The 25,171-nt window shown below is 52.8% G+C and overlaps 1 protein-coding gene across 2 annotated transcripts in view; it reads left to right on the forward strand.

The window, feature by feature from the left end:
• CDH22 (cadherin 22) overlaps positions 1 to 25,171 on the forward strand; it is a 123,101-nt gene that overhangs the window by 77,226 nt on the left and 20,704 nt on the right. For both annotated transcript variants that reach the window (XM_033095197.1, XM_033095199.1), the window contains 4 exons: positions 7,275 to 7,442; positions 11,162 to 11,355; positions 14,103 to 14,356; positions 23,561 to 23,697. In XM_033095197.1, coding sequence (XP_032951088.1) covers positions 7,275 to 7,442; positions 11,162 to 11,355; positions 14,103 to 14,356; positions 23,561 to 23,697 — 753 coding nt within the window. The remainder of the gene's footprint in view (positions 1 to 7,274; positions 7,443 to 11,161; positions 11,356 to 14,102; positions 14,357 to 23,560; positions 23,698 to 25,171) is intronic.

The following is a 25,171-nucleotide window of genomic DNA, read 5'->3' on the forward strand; positions in this document are numbered from 1 at the left end:
GTTTTGTTTGGTTTGGAAGACGGGGGTTGAGGAGTCCAGTCTACGAGCACAGTTATCATTATATTTTCTTGCACGTAACATCTTCATCATTTTTTTCTCCTTGCAAAACTAAGACATTTTAGAGAACATTCAAACATTAAAGATATATAGATATAAATATATATATATATAAAATATTATATTTTAAAGTGCTTCCTACCCTCTCCCCAGTAATTACAGCCCCAAAGGTAGTCACTTGGTGTATATATCTTACAAGATCTTGGATTCATTCACTTGAAAACTACTAAGTTATTTTTAAATCGAAAATATATTTCAAGGTTCAAAATTCAAAAAGTCCAAATGGGTGTTTAGTGGAAGTCTTTACCCCTTGCAGTCCCCCAGTCACCAGTCTGTGTCTCCAAGGCAACCAATGTAATTTTCTTGTGTATCTTTCCAGAGCTATTCTATACATGTACAAGAAAATAGGTACATGAATTTGTTTCACTTTTTTTTTTTACCCAAATGGTAGCTATAAAACACTGTATACCCTGCTTGCCTTTTTTGCTTACCAATACATCTGAAGATTATTCCATATCAGTACATAAAGAGCTTTCTCATTCTTTTATTTAACAGATGTTGTGGATACACAAACATTTGTTTCACCAGTCCCCTATTGATGGACACTTATGGTCTTTCCAATCTTTTGCTACAACGAACAATGCTACAGTGAATAACCTCGTACATATATCATTTTGTGCGCGTGTGAGTATATCTGCAGGATAATTTTCGGGAAGTGGAAAGCTAGGTCAAAGAGCACGTGCATTTATTTGGAATCTGGATAGATAATGCCAAAATGTACCAGACAGCACTCCCGAGAGCCACATAGAGGGAGCCCGCCTCACCCTCCTCCTCACTGACACTGTGGGTTCATTGATGACTTTGAAGCAGGGAAGTGACATGCTCAGGTTTTCATTTTAACAAGATCCCTCGGGCTGCTGCTGTATAGCATGGCTTGGAGGCAGGAACTGAATTCAGGGAGACCCAGGAACCCGGGGTAGGTACCCAGCAGAGAGCCCCAAAGGACAAACACCGAAGCCTGTGCCCTTCTCAGCACCCAACCAGACTCCTTAACCTGCCTCATCTAGTTAGGGGGCCAGAGATGATGTAGGATTGATTGTGTGGGTTAGTTGAGGTGCTAAGGAGGAAGTATGAGGGCTGACAGTGAGATCCTGAGGAGGACAAACCTTGGGAGCCTGGATGAATGTAAAGGACTAGATTGCGGGAGGCACCTGGGGATTCCTAACTTTAGGGCTTGGAGGGGAAAGATACCATCTACAGAAACAGAAGGAATGTGGATTAAGAAAACTATCTAGGAGCCAAGGAATTAGTGAATGTGCCCTGCGATCTGGTGCATAGCTAATTAATCCAGTTTTAACCATATTGGCTTTAAGATGAGAGGAAGAGAAGGAAAGACACATGTAGAGAGCCATCTGAAATATGGGCGTGGAGCTCCAAGAATGGTTGGGGCTCTGTAAGTTTTGGTTTCCCCCACGTGCACAAGAGGGATAAGAATACCCATCTCACATGGAGGAGTTCATTCATTCAGCAACTCTTTATTGAGTGCCTACTATGTGCCGGGCTCTGCTCTAGGCCCTCGGGATGCAGCAGTAGGCAAATCCAAGAGCCTGCCCTTGAGAATACAGGAAATAAGCATGCGAGCATACAATGTCAAGTGGCAATGAGTTCTAGGAAGGAACATAAAACAGGGTAGGAGAGCAGACTTAGATGATGAACTCAGGACAGGCCTTCCTGGGGAGGGGACCTTGGGGCAGAGAACTGAGTGAAGTGAGGGTGGAAGCCACTCCGTATCTAGGAGAGAGCTTGCAGGCCAAGGGAACAGTGAGTGCGTGAAGTGCTCAGCGCAATACTTGGTACGTAAATGGAAACCAAGAGGATGAAGATGATGATGGTGAAGAAGCCTCAGGAGGTGGGGCCCTTAGAGTTGATCAGCTTTTGGGGGGCAGGAGATGGGGGAGGAAGAGACAAAACAGAGAAATAAGGAAAGGGCCGAGACGGAGTCTGGGAGGTGGCAGGAGTGGGCAGATGAAGGATCAGACTCCAAGAAAGGGAGGAGGACCCCCAGGTTGTAAGGAAGGGCCTCCCCCATTGCAGAGGGTCAGGAGGAAGGGGAAAGTGGGGGGCCATGGAGCCTAGGAGGGCAGGAACAGTTAGTTCCCAAGAAGCCAGAAAGTGGGCCCCAGCCAAGATAGGTGAAGGTATTAGTGGGGTCCTTGTTCTAGGGTCCCTCAACTTTCTCGGCCTGAAAAGGTTCTTTGTTCACATTTCCCCGGCAGGGCCATATTTTTCCTCCCTTTGCCTTCAGCCCCACTACAAGAGCCGCCCCAGTGCCTTTCCCAGCCCCAGCTCCATTTCCCCAGCCAGGAATATTCCACTGATGCGGGTCTATATTTAGCAGCTGCTGCGAGGTACAGTCTGTTCTTGCTGTGCAGATAGCAGGGAGCAGAGCCGGAACGGGGCCTGAGAGGAAGGTGTGAGGGAAGGGAGGAGGCGGGGTGCCCAGTGCCAGAGGAGGAATTCATGTGTACGTTTTAAAGGCCAGGCCTGCCAGCAAGCCCCCCTGCCAGCAAGTGACAGGAATGGCATTTGTAGGCTAATGAGGTATCACTCGGGCTCCAGGACCCCTTCTGCAGCATTTGGAGGGGACAGTGGGGTGGCAAGGACCACAGCTGGAACTGGGGGTGATGGGTGAGAACAAGGCCACAGGGAGCCATGGCCAGGTTCTAATTACCAGCCCTGCCCACCACCACCCCGACAAGAATAGAAAGACTCGCTCAGAGACGTCAAGTATCCGCTGACATTCTCAGCTGGGCCAGAGATGTCCGTTTTCCTGGGAGGGGATGAAACTAACCTTTGTTGAGCACCTTCTAAGTGCCAGATCCCAGGTCAGGATGTTGAACTAGACCTGGTTTCTGCCCTCATGGGCAGAGCCCGGCACATAGTAGGCACTCAATAAAGAGTTGCTGAATGAATGAACTCCACGTGAGATGGGTATTCTTATCCCTCTTGTGCACATGGGGGAAACCAATGGAGAAGCCAGAAACAAACAGACAACTACAGGCTGTGCAACATAGGACAGAGAGTCCGTGGGAGAAGGTCAGGCAGTCAAAATGTTGATTGAATACCTACTATGTGCCAGACCCTATAGATAAGATGATGAACAAGCCCAGTGGATCTCTGCCCTCGTGGAACTTATTTATGGGGTACGCAACCCAGGAGTTGAGGACGGGGATCAGCGAGGCATCTCCAAAATGTGAGCCCTGTTGCTGGAACCCTCTGGAACCCTCATCTCATTTCATCCTCCCATCAGCCCTATCAACTAAGTATCCCCATTGTATAAAATAGGAAACTGAAGCTCAGAGAAGCTCAAGAATCTGCCCAAGGTCAGATATCAGGTGAAAGGTGGAAAGACGTCTTGCACCATATCTGTCTGACTCCAAAGTCCCTCTTTTTTGCACTGCCTTACATCTGACTCTGTAGCTCCTGCACATAGTAGGCCTTCAGTAAGGGTTTAATAAATGAATGAATGTGCAGAGCGAGAAGGTTTCAAGGACAACTCCACGAGCTGATTCGGGAATCTTACCCCACGCCCCCCGGGATGCACCAGCCTGAGGATGCCTCTTCCAGCATTGGAAGGCAGAGTGGGGACTGGAATGTAGTAAGTAGCAAGCTATGCTGTCAGCTCCTGCCATCCCTAAACAGTCCTCGTAGTGAAGTGACTTTGCCATTCCTCCCACCCCGTGAATTTGGGTCAGGCTTGTGACTGCTTTGGCCAACAGAATGTAGCAGAAGTGATGTTCTCTAAATTCCCAACTTAGGTCTTAAGAGACCTTGACGCTTTCCCTCTGTCTCCTGGAACATGGTCCTGAGACCGCCGTATGAGGAAGCCAGCCCAACCTGCTGGAGGACGAGAGAAGGTTCAGACAGGGTGAACTGCCAGGCATGTACAAGAGGCCACCTTCCAGCCATCTGACCCTCTAGTTAAATGCAGCTTTATGAGTACACCCAGGAGAGGAATGAGCCAGAACTCAATTTCTCTATCAGTTATGGTATAACTCACTGCCCCCAACATGGTGGTTTAAAACAGCAATGATTTATTACTTGTCACAATTCTGTTGGTTTGTTGGGGTCACTCACATGGCAATAGTCAGCTGGCAGATCAACTAGGACAGCTGGCATGACTGGGCCTCTCCCGCCAGGCCTTTCATCCTGGGCTTCTACACAGCATGGTGGTCTCAGGGTTCCAAGAGGACAGGCTCCAGTGCACAAGGGCTTATCAGGTCTCTGCTTTTGTCACACTTGCTGATGTCCCATTGGCCAAAGCAAGTCGCATGGCCAAGGCCAGAGTCAGTATGGGAGGGGACAATCCATGGCATGGATTCCCAGAGGTATGATTCATTGGGAACTGTAACCATAGCAACCTGTCACTGAGTGTAACCCTGGGGCAGGGTCTAGAGGCCTCCTGGTCACCCAGAGATGGCATCTGATCACACACTCTACAGGGCTTCATGACCCGTTTCCCAGAGAGAAGAGTTCAGTGTCCCCAGTTCCTCTAGAGCTAAAAGTGGCAGGGCCAGCAAGGAGGCCAGCACATGGGTGTGGCTCCTCCCCCATCTCAGACCCCTGCTCCAAACCCCACTCAGAGCTTGGGTCCTGAGCTTTTGGTACACAAGTTCATATAGGCCCCAAATTCCATCACCAACCTCTACTTTCAGTGAGATCCTACACATAAAGTGACACACACAAAGCTTAGCATGCAGTCGGGCCCCCTCCCTGCCTTTCTGCCTCGTTCACTCAGGGCCTCCCAGTCTCTGGCCTGGTGGCCATGCCTCTGTCAACCTGTCTGTCTTCCCTCTCCTTTCCTCCCTGCCCCCACATGTCTTCACCCCTTCCTGTCCCTCTGCCTCTCTACTGTCTGTGGGAATGTTTAGTTTGTTTATCTCTCTCTTGGTCTCCATCTCTCTCCACTGATCTCTCTCTTACTGTCCCCTTCTGGGTGTGTACGTGTGTTTCTCTCCGGCTTTACTGCTCCCCTCTTTCCTTCTCTCTTTTTCTCTCTCTATAGGTCTCCGCCTCCATCTCCCTCACCTCTCCTTCTTGCTCTACCTCTGTCCCCATATGCATGTCTCTCTCCTCATGTCTCTTTCTCCCCAGCTCTCACTAGGTTTTGGTCTGTCTCTTTCCCCAGGTCCCTTTTCTTCTCTCTTCTTCCCTCTCTGTTTCCTTCATCCTTTATCCTCTCCTCTTTCTTCCCCTTCTCCTCTTTTCCTCCTTCCAAGGGGCAGAGGGTACAACAGGCCATCTTCCCAGTACAGCCCCTGGTAGGCAGGGCCGCAACAGCTAACAGACCAGCTACAAAGACTTGGCTAACAGACCCTGGGCCCTGCCCCATCCCCAGAAGGGCGCCCCCCTCACAAAACCAGTGTTGAGGTGCAGCATGTGAGGGGCAGCCTGCTGCATGATTGAAAAAATGGCTTGGTAAGGACTGAGTAGAGCAAGGAGGATATTCCAGAAGCTGAGACAGGACCACATAAGTGACATCCCTCTGTCAAAGGCCCTTGTCCCTGGTGATGGGTGAGGCAGGAGATACAAGGCAGGCTGGGCAGGGCAGTTGAAAGCATGGACTCTGGCCCCAGAGTGGCTGCTTGAATCCGGTTGTATCCTTTCTATATGTGTGACCTTAGGCAAGTACTTAGCCTCTCTGTACCTTCATGTCCCCATCTGTAAAATAGGGATAATCACAGCACCTTCCTCACAGGGTGTTGAGAGGATTAAATGAGGCAGTTCACTTCAGGTGCTTAGAATAGTGCCAGGCCCACAGTTAATGCTCATCAATGTTAGTGACTGTCGTTACTGTCACATGTAGTTCTAGGAGATGAAATTGTATACCAGTGGTTCTGAACTGATTTTGCCACCAAGTCCATTTGGCAATGTCTAAAGACATTTTTGGAACTGGGGTTGGTGGGGAAGGTGCTGATACTGACATCTAGTGGGTAGCATTGTCCTGCCAAAACGTCCATAGTGCTGAGGTTGAGAAATCCTGTTCTTGTAGTGAGGTTTTGTGGTTGTCCCATTTTACAGATGAGGAAACTGAGGTTCAGAGAGGTGAAGAGATTTGCTCAAGTCACCTGGCCAAAAAAACAGCAGATCTAGCGTTGATCCAAAGCTCATCTGCTTCCAAGGCTTCCAAGACTCCCCTCTTCTTGGGGAGACCAGTTCTGGCAAAGTAGGGGTCAGGAAGGGGCCTACTGAGGAGTCTCAAAGGCCACTGATAGAGGGTCTGTGTGAATCTTGATTAGACAGAGTAAACATGCCATTTCTCCACGTGGTCTCACCAAAGCGAGGCCACCCCCTAGGTGCCCCCCCAGCTCCCCTAGCTACACACACACACACACACACACACACACACGCTGCAGCCTTTTCTCCCATTCCATTGCCTTTATTGGAGTCTGAAGGCTGCTTGGGGACATCAGGACACAGGGATTGGGTTTTATGGGGCACATCGTGGGGCTGCTGGTGCATGACTCCACATGGCACTCAGGCCTTGGGCACCACCTGTCACCACCTGGCGCTCGGCAGGCTGGAGTGGGTCCTGGGGGGGCTCTGAATGCCTCATCAACTCCCCTCTCCACCCTGGTCTCCCACCTCCACCCTGGTCTCCCACTGGCAGGGAGACAAGAAATACAGCCTTCGCCTCAGCAGAATTCATCTTGCAGTCACCCCATCCTGCCGTTCCTCCACCCCCACGTCCATTAACAGCTTGAAGGATTGTCTGTTCAGCCATTAGCTCAGGCCTGGACAGAGAATCTGCTGCCAAGCTGGGGGCCAGAGGCTGGGGCTCCAAGGGCCAGGGGATGACGTAATCGTGGAGGGATGTGAGTGAGAATGAGTGTGTGTTAGTGAGCACGGGCCTGTGTGATCGCGTACGTGCACGTCTGTGTGCAGTCCATACGTATGTGAGACATACCTACCTGTGTGTAGAGGTGAGCGTGACTCCATACTGCGTGGACCTTATACTGCGTGTGATGGCCTCATACTGCGTGTGATGGCTGCTGACCCTTGCACCTGTGCTGTGGCCACGACCATGTTTTCTGTGCTTCCACCGACCCCACCCCCTGAACTTGAATGAGCCGTCCTCTACCCGTGCAGGGGTCTTCGTATCAGCCAGCAGTGCGGCTGGTGCGGGCATCCTGGGCCTTACCCTCCCTCACCCACAGGCGTGATCCGGACAGCTGTGCCTGACCTCGACCGCGAGAGCCAGGAGCGCTACGAGGTGGTGATCCAGGCCACAGACATGGCGGGCCAGCTGGGCGGCCTCTCAGGCTCCACGACCGTCACCATCGTGGTCACTGATGTCAATGACAACCCTCCCCGTTTCCCACAGAGTGAGTGAGGTCTTCCCAGAGGGAGGAGACCACATCTGTGTCTGTTAGCCCACCAGAGCCACCCACTGAACCCCAGCACCCCTCCTATTGGGCTTTCATGGGGGGGGGGCTCTGCAGGTGTCTGTTCATCCTCCAAGCCATCCACTGACCCCAAGTTCACTTCTGGCTTCCCACAAAAAGAGGGGCTCCCATCTGTCTGTCTGTCTACCCACCCAAGTCAGCCACTCACCCCAGCCCTGCTCTAATTATGCGTCTTGCAGAGCAGGACCCTATAGTTGTCAGATTTTCCATACACCCAAGGAATATCATTACCTTCCCACCCCTCACCTTGCTTCCTGCCAACAGTGAGCCCCTACCTGTCCACCCACCTGAACCTCTCATGGCCCTTGTACACACCCCATCCTGCGTACTGCATATGATCTGCCACTGACCCTAGCGTGCAGCTGGGGGATGGAGGGGGGGATGGACAGAGGCTGCAGCCACACCCAGGCCGAGGGACACCATAATTATGCCTGGGGGAGCTGAGGTTTGGAGTGACAGGTATTTCCCTCCTCCTCTGAACCTTGAGGGCAGGATACGGTGCTTCTGAATTATGAGGTCTTTCCACTCTCTGCCTCTCCTGGCACAGCAGGGGCTGGGGGCTCTCTGGCCCAGTTCCCCACCTCTTCATCAGCCCAGACAGCCCCTCTGTCCCAGACCCAGGCCGCGAGCTGCGCCTAGGAAGCCGCCAAGGCTGGCAGAGACTAAATGCTTCGGGGAGCTGGGCTGGTTCCTATCAGGCAAGTCATTACTCAAGGTCTGCTGCTCTCACATTAGGCCCCGCCACAGGGGACTGACCCCCACGAGATAAGGGAATCTAATCCCTTAGCTGAGAACGCAGCGGCATCACAGCCTAGCCTCAACCCAGACACGGAGGCGGGGTAGGCAGAGCCCGCCAGCCACTACCCATCATGAGGAACCTGGCACAGAAGCCAGCCCACAACTTGCTCCCGCAGCCCAACCCCACCCACTATGGGGAAGCTTGAAAGCACCAGGTAGAGGGGTGGGGGCCACCCAATTGTGCCAGCTCTGAGCTGGAAGGGATGGGACAAAGAAGAGAAAAGGTGCCCGGACCCCAGGAAGACTCTTATTTATTCATTCTTCATTCCATATTTATTTTCAACATTTTCTTATTGTGAAATATAGCCCGCAAATAGAAGGGTGTAAAATAGCAGTATCAATGTAAATCGAACTCCTGTAACCACCAATCAGGACCCCAGAAAACCCCACAGGCGCTTTCCCGATCATCACTTCTCCCCGACCCTTCCTCCAGAATTAACCAAAATCTGTTGTCATCATTACCTCCGCGCTTTTCCTTAGGTTCCATTCAGCTGTGTGTGTATAACCTAACCTGAGAGTTCCATTTCCCCTGGTTTTCACTTTATCTAAATGGAATCATATAATACAAAATATTTGTGTCTTGCTTTTTTCTCTCAAAATGATGTTTGTGAACTCGTATGTTGTTGTTTGTAGCTATAATTCATTCATTTTCAGTGCTGTATAGTGGTCCACTGTTTATCTCATCTACTGTCGATGGACATTTGGAATGTTTCCAGTGGGAGGCTATTATGGAGGACACTGCTTGGGGTGTTGTCGCCCGTCTCCTCGTGCCTTTCTGTACACATTTCTCTCGTGCTTATACAGCGGAGCAGAATAGCTGGCTCATGGGACATACTCATCTTCAACTTTACCAAATAAAGCCAAACTGTCTTCCACCATGAAGCCATGCATGTGTCCGTTGTACCACATCCTCGCCAACACTTGGTATTGTCAGACTCTTTCATTTGTGTTCATCTGCTGCGTGTACACCGGTCCCTCGTGCTGCTTTTCATTCATTCACTCACTAATCACTCACACATTTCTTTTATGTGCCAGTCTGGTGTTCTGCCAGGCACTGAGAATGCCTGATGAGTAAGAGACGTGGTCCCAGAAACTCATACCCAAGAGACAGAGAGGAGCGGGGAGAGGGAGAGAAGAGAGAGAGAGAATAAACAGAACGTGACAGGGAAACGCAATAATTCTTACCATGGGATACGGTGGGGGCCCTGGGCACACAGGCGCAGAGCCTGGAGGTCTGAGAAGGTTCCCTGGAGGAGGTGACTTTCTGTGAGACTAAAAGAGGTATGGTAATTGGGGAGGCCAAGGCAGAGAGGCGAATAAAGAGAGGGGATGCCTGGAGGTGAGACCCAGCAAGTCACACCGAAGGAATTACAAGAACGTCAGCCTGGCTGAAGCCAGAGTTGGGGTGGGGAAATGGGGTGATGAGGCTTTGGGAGTCAGCAGGGGCCAGGCAGCCAGCATCTTAGAGGGCCCCGCCAAGGGGCTCGTAAAACGCCATCAGAAAGGCAGTGGGGAACTACGGAAAGGATGAAAGCAGGGAAGTGGCATGATCAGCTTGTGTTTTAGAAAGAGGCCGCCCAGCTACTGTGTGAGAAAGTCCACATACGGGGGTATCCAGACCTGTGTGGGGAACCCAAGAGATAATCCCCACCTCCACAGCCACTGCTTCATCTGCACGAGCCCATCGTTTAGCAAATCACCCTCCCCTCAACCTTGGCGCTGAGAGGAGAGAGCAGGGTGCTATTCGCGTTCCCGCTGACCTCATTCCTTCTGGTTTTCCATCTGCTTCGCCCCTCTAGCCACAATGGTCATCTTGCCATTCTTCAAACACGCCAGGCATCACACCCACCTCAGGGCCTTTGCACCTGCTGTTCCCTCTGTCTGGAATTCTCTTTCCCAAATAGCTGCTTGGCTCACTCCCTCACCTCCCTCGGTCTTTTGCAAAAATGTCATCTTCTCAGCACGGCCTTTCTTGATCACCCTATTTAAAACTCCACACACACCCTTGTCAGCACTCCCCATTCCCTTCTTGTGCTTTATTTTTCTCCCAAGTATGCATCACCATTTGACATACTGTATGTCTCACTGATGTAATTGTTTAATGTCTTTGTCTTTCCATTAAGAGGAAAGCAGTGTGGGGACTGGAATTTTGATCTGTTTTGCTTATCGCTGTAACCCCGGTGCCTAGCACTGCATGGGGGACATCACAGCTGCTCAATAAGTATGCAGATAGGCAGGACTCAGTGTCGTTCACATTGACGCAAGAGAAAAACCCGCCTGAAGCCCCACCGTTTTAATACCATTTGATCCATTTGTTGACTAACTGCCTTGTGCTCGGCACTGTACTAAGCATTTTACAGGTTGGTGCAAAGGTAACCCCGATTTAACAGGTTAAAAATAATTGCAAAAAAACCGCAGTTACTTTTGCACCAACGTGATAGGTTAATCCTGGTAACAATACAGTGTTAGGAAGGCACTGTTATGATTCCCATTCTACGGATGAAGGAACCAAATCTCAGGATCACACAGCCAGGACTGACCACAGAGCTTTGACGCCTGTGCTCCTCTGCCCTTCCCACTGGGCAGATGGGGAAGCTGAGGCCCAAGGAACTGCAGACACTTTCCCAAATCAATCAGGGTCAGAGTTGGGACCTTCCTCTTTGCACTGCCTCCCACATTTCTGCAGAAGATACACCTGTCCCAGCACCACCCTGGCCAAGCTGGGAGCCCTTTGTAGGTACTGCCCTCCCTGGAGCCCTTCTGGACCCCGCTCCCCTAGAACTGGTGGAAGTTGGGGTATGGGATGCCCCCATCCCTGCTCACAGCCATCTCCCCTACAGAGATGTACCAGTTCAGCATTCAGGAGTCAGCCCCCATTGGCACGGCCGTGGGACGAGTGAAGGCCGAGGACTCAGACGTGGGTGAGAACACGGACATGACTTACCACCTCAAGGAGGAGAGCGGCAGTGGTGGCCATGTGTTCAAGGTCACCACGGACAGCGACACTCAGGAGGCCATCATCGTAGTGCAGAAGGTGCGGCTACCCCCAGATGGATGGGGGGAGGTAGGCCCCCGGGGATGGAGTCAGGGAGGCCTCTGAGCAGCCCAAGACCCCACCCCTCTCCACTCCAGAGATTAGTTCTCTCTAGAAACCCAGGACCAACCTGAGAAAATGCTGATGGTTTCATTCCCTTTTACAAGTGAGAAATGAGGCCCCATGAGGTTGAGTGACTTGTCCAAGGTTACACAGCTAGTTGTCAGAGCCCGGATTCAGTCCAGATTTGAATCAGTGCTTTCCATCACTGCAGCGTGCTACTTCACGTCCACACCAGGGCCTTCACCCCACATCATTTTGTTTTAACCTGAAGGAGACGTCTTTATGCCCATTTTTCCAAGTGAGAAAACAGGCTCAGAGAGGTAAAGGGCGATGCCCAAAGTCACACCTGTAAAGGGTAGAGTTGGGATTTGAACCCAGGTCTGATGACTCTAAGCTCTCTCCTCCCTGAGTTTAATGGTCTTCCTCACCCACTGGCTTGCCCAGGAACCAGAAGCCAAAAGTGCAAACTCAGTGATCCCTCTGGGGGAGGGGATGGCGGTCAAATAAAGAAGCAAAAATCCACCTTCCAAGACTTGGTCACGGGCTTGGCAACTCAGGACTGTGCAGGTCTTTGAGACTGCCCACTCCACTCCTGCTCTCCCACGGGAGGCCTAAATCCCTCGCACTGGCCCTCAGATGGTTGTAGGTCTTTGGACACCTCCAGGGATGGGATGCTCACTCCCTGCCATTGCCCAGCTCTTCCTCCTCCAGTCAGCTAAACCTAAATCTGCTTCCATCAGCCTGGGCTCTGCCTTCTGCGACCCACGGAAACATCTGCCCCTTACGACCCTTCACTCAATAAGCACATTAGGACCTACTTTCTACCTGGCCTTGAGGGTATGAAGAGAGAAAACTCCCACTTTCTTCAACTACTCCCCAGAGGATAATAATATGACAGCTGACAGTTATAATAGGGTTTACAACGTGCCAGGTGCCCTTGAACTGCTTTCCATGTATTAACTCATTCCATCCCCACAACAACCCTCTGAGGTACTATTATTGCCTATTTCATAGGCCCTGAGAAGTTCAGTAATTTGCATCCAAGGTCATGCATCTTGCAGAGCAGAGTAGGGATGTGGGCCCAGGCAGCCTGGCTCCAGAATCCACCCTTATAAGCATTATGTGGTTTTCAATCTTCTGATCTCCATTTGTCCTCACTGTAAGATGAGCCCATTTCACAGATGGGGAATTGGAGGCCCAGAGGGGAGCAACATCACAGAGCGGCAGAATCTGGCTCCATGCCCAACTTTGGGACACCAGCACAGCACTTGCTCTCACCCCCAGTGCTACCCCCTCCTCCCTCTCCTGCTGGGGTGGGGAGCCCTCCTGCTGGCTCCAGCACTGGCGCCTGAGGTGTCTCTGTGGAATCAGCACTGGCTCAGGGAGTAGAGCCCCGCCTGATTGATGACCTGGCTCCAGAACCCATCGCTCACTCCCAGGCCAGGCCACAGCCTGCCTCCCTGCATCCTGATTTCCCAGGCAACAGGACCAAGAAAGGAGGTGGCCCTTTTTAACTGCTGGAGAAGGTGGGGGTGGGAGGTTCTGAGAGAAAGGGAGGGTCCCTTCCTCTCACAGGGCAGGTCTCTAGGAAGATCACCCTTTCCTTCAGATAGCCTCCCTTCCACACAACTGAAGGGCCTGCAACCCCACCATTGCAATTCCTCTTTGCTCTAAAGCAGGGATGTCCAAACTTTTTTCAACATTTTTCACCAAGGGCCGTATGCGGTAAAATACACAAACAGCCGGGCCACTCACTCGAGGTGAAGTACGTATCGCCTCACCTGGTTTATTTAAGTAAACTAAATATATTTTTGGAATTTGCTGCGGGCCAATTAACAATGGATCGCGGGCGCAGTTGGCCCGCGGGCCACAGTTTGGACACCCCTGCTCTAAAGCATTGTCTTAAGAAAGCCATAGCCAACATGCAGCCGTGGAGCTCATTCATCAGAAGGTCACCCATTAACACTCCCTGACGAGAAGCAAGGCTCAGCGTGGGTTTAGCCAGATCTCCAGGAAAGCTCTAAGGCAGCCTGGCTTATCAGACTGAACTGGCATTAGCTGCTGCTGCTTACGTTGCATTTAATCCTCCCAACGGAGGCCCAGAGAGGCTAAATAGATTGCCCGAGGACGCACAGCTGGTCAACAGCAGAGCCAGTGCCCTTTCCTCTCGTGGGATTAAGGGCCAGGACTTGGGAGCCACACTGTCTGGGTTTGAATCCTGCCTCTGCCAGTGACTGCCTGCTAAGTGACCTTGGGCAAGCCACAGAGCCTTCTGGACCTCCATTTCCTTGTGTGTAAAATGAGATAATACTACAAGCCTCTTGGGGGTGTTGAAAATTAGGTAAGTTCATGTATTTAAAGCACTGGCACATAGTAAGCGCTTTGTAAATTAATAAATTAATGAAATGCCCCAACATACTGTGCTGGGTGGTGAAAGGCAGGATGTCAGTATCGGTTAGCCCTGAGAGGCTCTATGTCCCTAGGCAAGACTGTCCCCCTAAGGACCTCATTGTCTCCACCTGTAACCAGAGAGGGCTGGTCTGAGTCTCTTCCCGGTGCCCCTGCGGAGTCTGCGACCTTGGGCGAGCCCCGCCCAGTCTGAGCTCACCTCCCTCCCTGACTTGGGGTCTGGCAGTATCCCAGCAGACCCCCTCCCGCTCACCAGACCTCTGCTCCCTCCCCAGAGCCTAGACTTCGAGTCCCAGCCGGTGCACACCGTGGTCCTGGAGGCCCTCAACAAGTTTCTGGACCCCCGCTTCGCTGACCTGGGCACGTTCCGCGACCAGGCGATCGTGCGCGTGGCCGTGACCGACGTGGATGAGCCCCCCGAGTTCCGGCCGCCCTCTGGCCTCCTGGAGGTGCAGGAGGACGCGCAGGTGGGCTCCCTGGTCGGCGTGGTGACTGCGCGGGACCCCGACGCCGCCAACCGGCCCGTCCGGTGAGACCCCCGCCCGGGGCCGACGCCTGCTGCCTGCTATCCCGCCACGGTTCTGCGCACAGACTGCAGGGAGAGGGGGAGGGAGGTCTGGCGGAGAGGAAAGGAGAAGACAGGATGGGGGAGGGGGTAGAGACATGGTCACAGGACACAGCTGGGGTTTTGAGACAAAGGAACCAGCTGTGAGAACAGTCACGGAGAGACCAGGGCCTCAGGTCAAGGAGGGAGAACCAAGTGTGACTGACACAGCAGAGGGAGCCAAGCTCAGCCTGGGTCCTCCTCTCTCTGTCCACGTGGCGCTTTCGGGGCTCTCAGCTAGTCCACCCATATGCCTCTGACCCCCATTCCACAGTCTTGCCCCCCTCTGGTTCTCAGCAGCTTCCCTGGATCGCCACTAGACACCTCAAACTCATCACGTTCAGACATTAGCTCCTGGTCAAACCACCAAAACAACACCACCACTCCATCCTTCCAGTTGTTTTGTCAAACTTGTGGGAGATATCCTGACTCCTGTCTTTCTCTCACCCCCCTCCAAGCCTTCAGCAAATCCTGTCATCTCCACTTTAACAATGTATCCAGAATCTGACCCCTTCTCACCCTTCCACTGCCACCCCCTGGGCCAGGCCACCGCTTTCTCTTGCCTGGATTACTGCAGCTTCCCGCTCTCTGGTCTCCCTGCTTCTGTCTTTGTCCCCCTTTAACGGAGAATGGGCATAGGAGCCAGACTGATCATTCCCAAATGTAAACCAGAGCCCGGCTCTCGTCTGCTCCAAAGGCACCTCTCTGGCTCAGAATAAAAGAACAAGCCCTCACAATGATCCCGAGACCCTGGGTGGCAGTGTCCTCATTGAAACCTCTCACACCTCACCCCCCACTACCCTCCTCCCCCTGGTTCACTCTGCTCAGTCATGCTGACCTCCTCGCAGCTCCACAAATGAACCAAGCTCACCTCTACCTCAGGGCCTTTACAACTGCTGATCCTTCTGCCTAGAATGTTCTCCCCTTACTATGGCCACAATTAGTCCTCTCTCTTCCTCCGGGTCTTTGCACATGAGTCACCTTCTCAGTGAGGCCGCCCCTGACCACTCTTTCTAAAATGTCCACCCCACCCCACCTCTCGGTATCCTCTTCCTCCTTATCCTGGGTCCTCATTAGCCTTCATCACGACCGAACATACTGCCTCTTTTCTGATCACTGCCTCTCCCACGAAAAGATAAGCTCCGCGAGGGTAAGGATTTATGTCTATGTGTTCACCACTATCCCCTGAGGGCCTGGCCCAATGCCCACCACGTGGTGGACACTCACTGACTGCGTGATGAGTGAATGAAATGTAAAAACAACAATTGGGGAAAGAGACAGAGAGAGAGAGAGAGACTCACGGAGATGTGGAGAGACCACCAATGAGAGGCACCGATCAGAGAAAGAGGCGAGCTGGTGGAAAGAGAATAAGAGTAACTACGAGAGACAAAGGGACCTACCTGGCAATGTAGAAACAGAGAGGAGGCTTGGAGAGAAAGTCAGAAAGAGAGAGAAGTAGAACCAGACACAGGGAGAGCGAGAGGCAGAGCAGAGGGGAGGGGTGTGGTAGCACTGTTAGTGTCCCTGGAAGGATTTAGGGGCTGTGGAGGTTGGGGAGCCCCTGATTGTGGCCCTGGTTGGAAGAAGGTCAGATAGAAGAGAAAGGACAAAGGGTTGTAGGACAAACTGATCCAGAGGAGGAGGGCCGGGGTGGGAGGAATGGCTATCATTGGACAGATGGGAAAGAGTTTCTGGAGGCCCCGCTCCCGCCCTCCAACCCCTGTACGTGGTCAGTGAGTGATCTCTGAGCCAACTATGTGCCCAGCTCCGTGCCGAGCACTGGAGGGAGTGGGAAGGGAAGTTAGTGTGAGCATCTCTGCAGTACACAGTCCCAGTGGGTAACATTCTCATCGTCATCCGTGTGAATGGCTCTCTTGAACTTGTGCAGTGCACAGCCTGTGCAACCTTGTGTGGCAGCCCCAGATAACGACACAAAGATGCCATTCTGCGTTGGGCTCCCAGACTGGGAGATAACCTCAGGGGTCTGGAAAGACTTCCTAGAAGAGACAGGAATTAAACTGAGCTGGGTACCTGGGTCTGGTCAGGTGTAAATACGAGGGGAAGGGCATTCCGGGCAGAGGAACAGTTTGTGCAGACGTATGGAGGCAGAGGAGGGGTAGACGTGGAGAAGAGCAGACTGTGATAGCTGCCGTGGACTAAGGAGATGAGGCAGCAAAAGCGAAGTCTGCCGGTCCTCAAGGGCAGGCTGAGGGGCTCAGGCTCTTCCAGAGGTCCAGATGTCTGGGCGCCTCCACCCTTCTCACTGCCCACACCACCCTGCCTCTGTACTCCCCCACCGCCCTTCCCCAGGGCTGTCTGTATAGTCTTTCAGCCTCCCCCTCAACCTCTGGCCTGCCCCAGACTTCTCCAGGGGGGCCATTATCACCCATGTTTGTCAGGAGACGGAGATTCAGCGAGGGGAGGAGGCTTCCCCCGGCTTTCACAGGGAATGAACCAGGAGTAGGAGCCAACTCCTTGCCTCCCAGGTCAGGGCTCCTGTCTGCCTGCACCCCTCCTCTCAAATGTCGCTCTCCACACCCCTCTCAGTCTCCCTCCTCCCTCCTTTCCCTTCCCTTCCCTCCTGCTTTTATCTGCAGGAAAGGGCCAACTTTGAAACCTGCTTCTCACCTTCTTTCATCTCTCCTTGCAGCCCCTTCCCTGGGGCTCCTCAGATGTGGAGGTGGTGAAGAGCTTGAGACAGGGCCAATTTAACACCACAAACATTTACCCAACTCCTCCTCCATGCCAGGCCCTGAGCCAGGCCTGGGGACTCCGGAGAGATGACTCAGCCAAGGGCAGAGCTGGGGACGACTGCCCAGTCTGTAGGGACAGACATGGAAAGGGAGGGCCAGTGAGGGGCTGAAAGAGAGGGGGTCCTCACAGGCCGTATGTGCTGCCCAGGGCTTGGCTTCCTTCCCAGCTCTGAGGGTCACGGGCTCAGTCAACACCTACTCATTGAGTCATGTCCAGCACCGTTCCGGGCAAGCAGAAATAGTGGTGACAATACTCTGTCCCTGCCCGCATGGACGCTGCCTTATCCTGGGGGGAGCCGGTCAACAAGTGGTTAAGGTCGTTGACAGAAGGCAACAGATGATTAAATGGGATCATTGCTTATAAGAGCTATGAAAGAAAATAAACAGGGTAGTAGGATAAGGAAGGATTGGGGCCACAGGGGGCTGCTTTGGGTTAAGTGGTCAAGGAGTTGACAAAGGAGCTGAGATCAGAATGATAAAGAGAGAGCGAACCACGGATAGAGGAGGGGAAGCATGTTCCAAGTAGAGGCAATAAGAAGCGCAGAGGTCCTGAGGCAGGAACAAACTTGCTGTGTTCCTGGAAAGGAAGTGGTATTCTGGGAGGTTTTGCCCAGCACAGTAGGTACCTGGGAAATATGGAAACGCGGATGCATAGTGTGATTTTTCTGAGTCCCTGCACCGGGGAAAGTGGAAGATGCCTCACGCTATTGCATTTGTGCCTCGGGAGCTATTTTAGTCATTTTACAGACGAAGAAACTGAGGGTCAGAGAGGAGAAGTGACTCGCCCAATGTCACTCAGCTTGAAAGGGAAAGAAATGGGCTTTTAACACATTGTTTGCTTCTTGAATCCAGCCTTCCGCCATTTCCCCCGTATTTGTTACTCTCTGTGGTTAGTGCAGTTCCCAAATTGTGCTGTGCCCTCCCCTGTGCGTGAGTCAGACATGGGCCCACCAGAATGAATCTGGTGACAAATCTATGTCTGAGTGGCCTTGGGCTGAGGCAGGGGCTTGAGGACTAAGGAACTCCAAGGAGGGGAGTGAGCTCAGGCTTCTCCCAGGTGGCCCTGAGCAAGAACAGGGTGCTCTAGGGTGGAGTGACAGTGAGCGCAGGGCATAGAATCGTGGAGCCAGGCGGTTATGTGCAAGAGCAGGGCAATCAGCTGAATGAGCTCAGTGAGAGGGTTTGGGGGATGACAGAGGGGACAGGCTGTGAGGGACCTTGAATGTCAGGTGAAGGAGTAGGACTTTATCCTTAGGCAGTGGGAAGCCTTGGAAGGCTTTCGAGGGAGGGAGGAGAGGACTCAGATGGGCCCATTTCTGGAATAGACAGCCTTGCAGATAGCCTGGCCATTTATCAGCCCAGCCATCGTCCTACCAGCCCCAGCCCCCTGGGAGTCTCCTTTGAACATCAAAAACAGGAAAGTCCGCACTGGACCAGAGAGAGCAAATATTTCATTTCCTCCCAGCACGCCACAGTGGGTGCAGCAGAAAGTGCGTGGGCTTTGGAAGCAGAGGAGACCTGGGTTTGAATCCCAGCTCATTTGTAGAATTGTGGGGAAATCACGGCACCCACTTCAAGCCTCAGTTTTCCCATCTCTAAAACGGGCATCCTGATAGCACCTGACTGAGTCCTTTATTCAAAAAATGGGTATTGAATGTCTACTATGTACCAGATTCTGTGCTCAGTGCTCCCGAGGTTGGAGGGAGGATTATGTGTTTGGACATTACCATTTTTCTTGGTGGTCTGGACACCCATTTCTCCCCTTCATTCTGCAACCGGTACTAACCACGTACAGATTTCCAGGCATCATGTGTGGGCTTTGAGTGTGTGCCCTTTCAGTGTGTGCCTTCCACTGGGGGTGGGGGTAAAGGGGAAAGAGTCATAGAAAGGGTGGAGTGAATAGAGAGGAATCACTTGATTTGGGGGGGCAACCTTTTTGTATCTGAAGAGTCCCCTCCACTAGTAGCTCAGGTAGCATCTGCCTCATTCAACCTGCTGTGTGTATATGTACGTGAGCCCAGACACAGAAGCCTGTACACCCATGAGCCTGCAGCTTTCATGTTTATTATGCCCGTGTATGCTCTATATGCACATATGCATGTGCATATTAAAAAAAACGACATGCACACCCAAGCCAGGAAGCAGTACCCTCCCCACTTCTCCCACCCTAACCTGGGCAACAGCAGCGTTTTGTGTTCCTAGCATGTGGGAGCCGGCAGGTGTACCTGGCTGGCCCTTAGGAGGGTATCTTTAGACCTGGGGCTCTGGACAGATGTGGGCTGGGAACGTGGATCTGCCACTCACCAGCTCATTTGACCCTGGCACCTGGCTTCTTCTGAGCCTCAGTTTCCTCCTCTGTAAAATGGGGGTGTGGGAGATGATGACAGTACCTGGGAGGATTTAAGGAGCTCGTGCAGGTAAAGCCCTTACCAAGGCCTGGCACGAAGTCTGCTCAGCAAAGAAAAATCAGAGCTACTCAGTACATCCTGTGGCCGGTGCCCAGGGCTGTTATGTGTTTTATTAGTAGTCACTTGTCTAATCTCACAAACACCCTGCGAGATGGGTATTATTATTTATTGTCATCATCATCTCCATTTTTAAGAGGAGGAAACTGAAGAAAAGAGAGTCAGTGACTTGCCCACGGTCACGTAGTTAGGTTTCAAACCTCCTGGGAAGATGGGCACAGATCCACAATCCTGACCGCCATACCCAGGCCTGCCTGCACGTGCGTGCATGCACACACGCATCCATACATGCACGCACACGCATACTCGCTGACACATACTCACATTCTCTCACTGCACGCTCCACCTACTCCTTCCTGGCCTCCAGGTCCTGGCTAGCCACATAAGAAGCAGGATGGTGAGATCTGAGCAAAACCTCCTAGACTCAAAGCTGCCTCCTGTCCTTCTCAGACCACTGGCAATACTCCAGCAACCACACATGGTGCCTCCCAGCCCCAGGCACGCAGACCACACACGGGATTGGAGAGACTCCTATGTAACCCCTTGCCAGACATTTCTGAATAATAATTAGAATAACAATAGTTCTCACTCACAGAGAAATTTTCCTGGAACTCAGCGAGGCACCTTATCCCCCAGCTGGGCATTTAATCCTCCAACTACTTGCAAAGTAGGATTATCATCTCCATTTTGCTGAAAATTAGGCTCAAAGATGGAAGTGACGAGTCTGGGGTCAACCTGGACCTGGGTCCAGACCCAGGGCTGAGCAGCTGCCTCTTGTGCCTTTGTTCTTCCAACTGCAAAGCAGTATCTCACACACACAGACACACACACATCACTCACGTATTCAAGTCACACACATACACACACGCACACACACACACACACACACACACTTACTTTCCACCCACAACACAGACCAGGCATACAACTCATGTACCTACACGTGAGGCACACAAGCCTCCCCCCGCCCCCGCCTCCCACATTTGCCAGGCCACGCTCCTTGCCACATGCCATGCCCAACCCACTCCTCCCTCCCACTCACTCGCTGGCTCCCTGAGCTGGAACAAAACCACCTGGGCTCAGCCAGCCACACTGACCTGCCGCCCCAAGTCTTTAGCTGGTTAATGGTGGCCTCCCGCCCCTTGGCCTTGGGAACAGTGCCTCCACTCAGATTCCAGTCCCCCTTCCCTTCTGGGAGGAAACAAAAAAGAAAAACTAGGAAGAGGAGGAGAGGAGGAGGGAGGAGAAGAGAGGAGAAAGGTCTGAACAGAAAGGGGAGGAAAAGCAAGAAGGAGGTAGTCTGCATCCTCCTGCAAACCCTGCCTCACACCCAGCCCTGACCCAAACATCAGAAGCCCCAGGCTGTGTCATCACCCTGGCCCTCTCCCAGACTCTGTTCTCCTGTCTGTAAATGCAGGAGGAGCTCTCCATGGCTCCTTCCAGCTGAGCTGGTTCTACCTCCTTTGGACCCAAACATCTGACAGGGCCAGGCTGGGGGTAAAGGGGACCTGAGACTCCATTCGATGCAGCTTTGAATGGGTCAACAGCTAGAAAGACCTTTGGGTATAGAGTCCCAAATTTGGGTACAAATTCCAATTCTGTGACAGTCCCTGTGCAACCTTGGGCACGGTCATCACTAGCCCATAGGGTACTTTTGCATAAATAAGAAAAAAGCCCCCCTTTGAGAAGATACTCTCTGGACAAGATCACATGGCTTAGCAAGTAGAACACTGGCTGGACTTCACCCCCCTGCCCCCCTTCAGCCTGGTACCTTTGTGCAGGACACAACCTGCATAACCATACTTGGCAGTCCTAAGCTCGGCAGGTTTCCTCTCTCAGCTGCAGTATGTTTATCTGCAAAATGGGGAGATCACATCAGCCTCACAGGATGCCATGCAGGGACCTCATCTGTCTTGTTTGCCCCTTTATCCCCAGGGCCTAGCACAGAGCAGCAGAGAGAAGGCACTCAATGTCTAGGCATAAAGGAATAAATGGAGGGATGGCTAGAGGAAAAGCAAGCTACAAACTGTTAAGTGCTGCACAGTGGCTGTGATTATCTATCATCTTGGGTCTGAACCTTCCACACATTGTCACCCAGGTCAGGAGGACCCAGGCTACTCAGGAGCAAGGAGGAGGTAGAGTTAACAGCTTAGGGATGGGGAAGAGCATTAAGTGGGGACTCGGGACTGGCTATAATGCCCACTACAGCCATAGGCACAGCCCTTTGCAGTTTGCCACAAACCTTCGCCTCCACTATGGCAGTAAATATGAAAAGAATAAGGGCTGTCACCTATGGCCAGATCCATGAATCACCTCCTCTAACACACACCAGTGGGAGGTGAGTATGAATCACCCCCTTTTCCAGATAAGCACAGAGGCCAAGGAGGTCCAGTGACTTGTCCAAGGTCACACAGGTAGAATAAGTACCCTGTTTCCCCGAAAATAAGACCTAGCCAGACAATCATCTCTAATGCATCTTTTGGAGCAAAAATTAATATAAGACCCGGTATTATATTATATTATATTATATTATATTATACCTGGTCTTATAGTAAAATAAGACCGGGTCTTATATTAATTTTTGCTCCAAAAGATGCATTAGAGCTGATTGTCTGGCTAGGTCTTATTTTCGGGAAAACACGGTAGCAGTGCATTAAAATCCAGCTCTGACAACTCTCAGACCTGTGCAGTCCCACTGGGTGGCTTATCCCCATTCAACCGATGAGGAAACTGAGGTTCAGAGAAGTTTGATAAGGCAGCCAAAGCCCCACTGAAGGGTCATGTGAGGGCTTTGGGCCCCCAGCAGGGTTTCTGTTGTCCTTGCCTCCCTGGGCCTCAGTTTTCCACTCTGGAAGTAGGTGAAACGGCCCCTTTCCTCCTGCCTTTGGGAGGAGCAGGTGCCTCGGGCGGAGCCCCGCCCACTACGCTGCTTTGTCCTGCTGCACAAAGAGTCCTTGCTTGGCATTCGAGGCCTTTGTGGGCTGTGCAGCCTGGCGGCGCCCCCGCCCACGTTATCAGCGCGGGGAAGCGGCGGCCAGCGCTGGCGGGGGCCTCTCTGGGCTGCCGCCGGAGACATGTGTTGGACACGGGCCTTTCAGGCCTAGAGCCGCCACACAAAGGCCGGGGAAGAAGGCGGAACAAAGGGCTTTTTCACGCAGCAGCTGAAAAGCCGCAGATTAGCTCGCTCGTGCTGCACAGGCGGGGAGGGGCCAGCAGCCTTCCCCCCAGACCCCTTCCACACGGCGTCACTCCGCCCATTTCTCTGGCCTGGGGCCTCCATGTCCAGGCGTCTAGAGAGAGCCTCATAACTCCAGAGCCGACCCCCTGTCTCCGGCTCAAAATTCCCCTTAGCCTCCCCTCCCCCAGTACGTCAAACCCCTGAATTCTGTGCCCTGGTGTTCTGGTGCCGAACTCTCCCCACTTCCCAGTTCTACCCATCTTGCACCATGTGCTATTTTCTGAATGATTCTTACCTGCCTGCCTTTGCACCTTCTCTTCCCCCTGCCCCATGCCAGCCCTGCCCCCTTCTCAAGTCCATTTCTAGGGTCATCTCTTCTGGAAAGATAAGAATCGAATATCCAGCAAGTGCTAACTCTGTGCCTGGGACTCTGCCCATTTCCAGCCCTCACAACAACTGTGGGGTGCAAATTATTAGCCCGGTTACTCAACTGAGGAAACTGAGGCTCAGAAAGTTTGAGCGCTGCGAGTGGTCCCACGGCAGGTACCCAGTGCAGCTGAGCTGCAAACCCAGATCACTTTCCCCTCTTCTCTATTGGAAAGGGTTTCTCTGCTCCTGTGTCACCCAGGCAGTTGGTCCCTCTTTTGGGGTGAGTTAGGGTGGCAGGGGGGTATGGGCGCGGGCTCCGCCTGGTCCAGGGCCCCTTCAATCCGCCGCACTCTGCCTCCCGCAGGTACGCCATCGACCGCGACTCAGATTTGGACCAGATCTTTGACATCGATGCGGACACGGGCGCTATTGTGACCGGCAAGGGACTAGACCGTGAGACAGCCGGCTGGCACAACATCACGGTACTGGCTATGGAGGCCGGTAAGCGGAGGGGAGGAGCAAGCGGGGCGGGGTAAAGGCTTAGGGGCAGGGCTGAGGCGGGGAAGAAGCTGGGCCAAGCTGGTGGCGTCGGAGGAGGCAAAAGCGAATGGGCAAGAACAGGGATGCGGGAAGGATCTCTTCCCCCTCCCACGCCCCCGCGTCGAGTGGGCAGGGCCAGACTTGAGGCTGGTTTTCTTTCCTCAGCATTTATTAAGCACCCCACTACATACCAAGCCCTGTTGTAGAGGCTGGGGATACAGCCCTAGAACAAGACAGAAAAGCTCCTGTGTTCTTAGGGAGGAGCTAGACCTGTCAACACACTGCGAGAAAGGGCGTATGTCAGATGTCAGGAGACGCGAAGCGCTAATAAGAAACGGGAAGAAGAAAGCAGGGGGGAGGGCATGGGGAGGGAAAGAGTGTTGTTTCTCTTAGGAGAAGGCCTCTCTGAGGAGACATTTCAACAGAGACCTCAGTCAAGTAAGGGAGTCATGCCCACACCTGAGGGAAGCGTGTTCCAAGAAGAGGGAAGAGCCAGGGCGAAGGCTCTGAGGTTGTAGTTTGCCTGGCCTGTTGCAGGAGCAGCAAGGAGGCCGGTGTGTTGGAGAGGGCAGAGTGGTCAGTGATTGCGGGGTCTCTGGGCTTTCCTCCAAATGATGTGGGAGGTGCTGGGGGCGTTGAGCAGAGCCGGGATCTTACCTGACAGGATACCTCTGGCTGCTGCATTGGAAGGAGAAAGTAGGGAATAATGCCAGGAAGGGAAGATGGTGGCCTAGCCCATGGAGAAGGTGAGAAGTGGTTGGCTTTGGGAGACAGGCTGAAGAAAGAGCCCACAGGACCTGCTGATGAGATGACATGGATGTAACATGGAGAGGGATCAAGGATGATTCCAAGGTGCTTGGCCTGAGTTTCTGGAAGAGTGTGTGTGTGTGTGTGTGTGTGCGCGCGCGCGCGTGCGCGCACGTGCATGTTTCACAGGCACACTTTAGTGCAGCTAGGGAGAAGTGTGAGAAAGAGAACGCAGGGAGGCCTGAGACATTGGGTCTAGAGAAATAAGGCTGCAGAGGTAAGGAACTAAGAGCATGGGATCCACGGATCACCAGGAGAGGAAAGAGTGCAGCTCCAGGCCTCTCCCATAGGCTGCCTGAAGTGCTGTCCTCGCCCTGGCAGCTCTCAAGGTCTCGGAAGGCAGCAGAGCCACCAGTAGGCCATCATGAGGCTCTGAGCCTCAGGCACGTGCCATTCAAACTCCCCTCTGCACATCTCGGGTCCCCAAGCTCCTCCTGCCCCTGTGAGCCCTCCTGCCAGCCTTCCTCCTCCTCTTCCTGCTGGCGCCCTCCCACTTTGCTGTCCCCACCAGCCCATTCCAGGGCTGGGGCCGAGGAAGTCCCTAGGCTGAAGTTCCCTTCGTCTCTTTCAACTTCAGTTTAAAAGAAAATACAAAGCTGGCTCAAACCTCAGTGCCTGCTGCTCCTAA

This window comes from Rhinolophus ferrumequinum, chromosome 23 (genome assembly GCF_004115265.2).
Source record: "Rhinolophus ferrumequinum isolate MPI-CBG mRhiFer1 chromosome 23, mRhiFer1_v1.p, whole genome shotgun sequence".
In the NCBI taxonomy this organism is placed as follows: Eukaryota; Metazoa; Chordata; class Mammalia; order Chiroptera; family Rhinolophidae; genus Rhinolophus; species Rhinolophus ferrumequinum.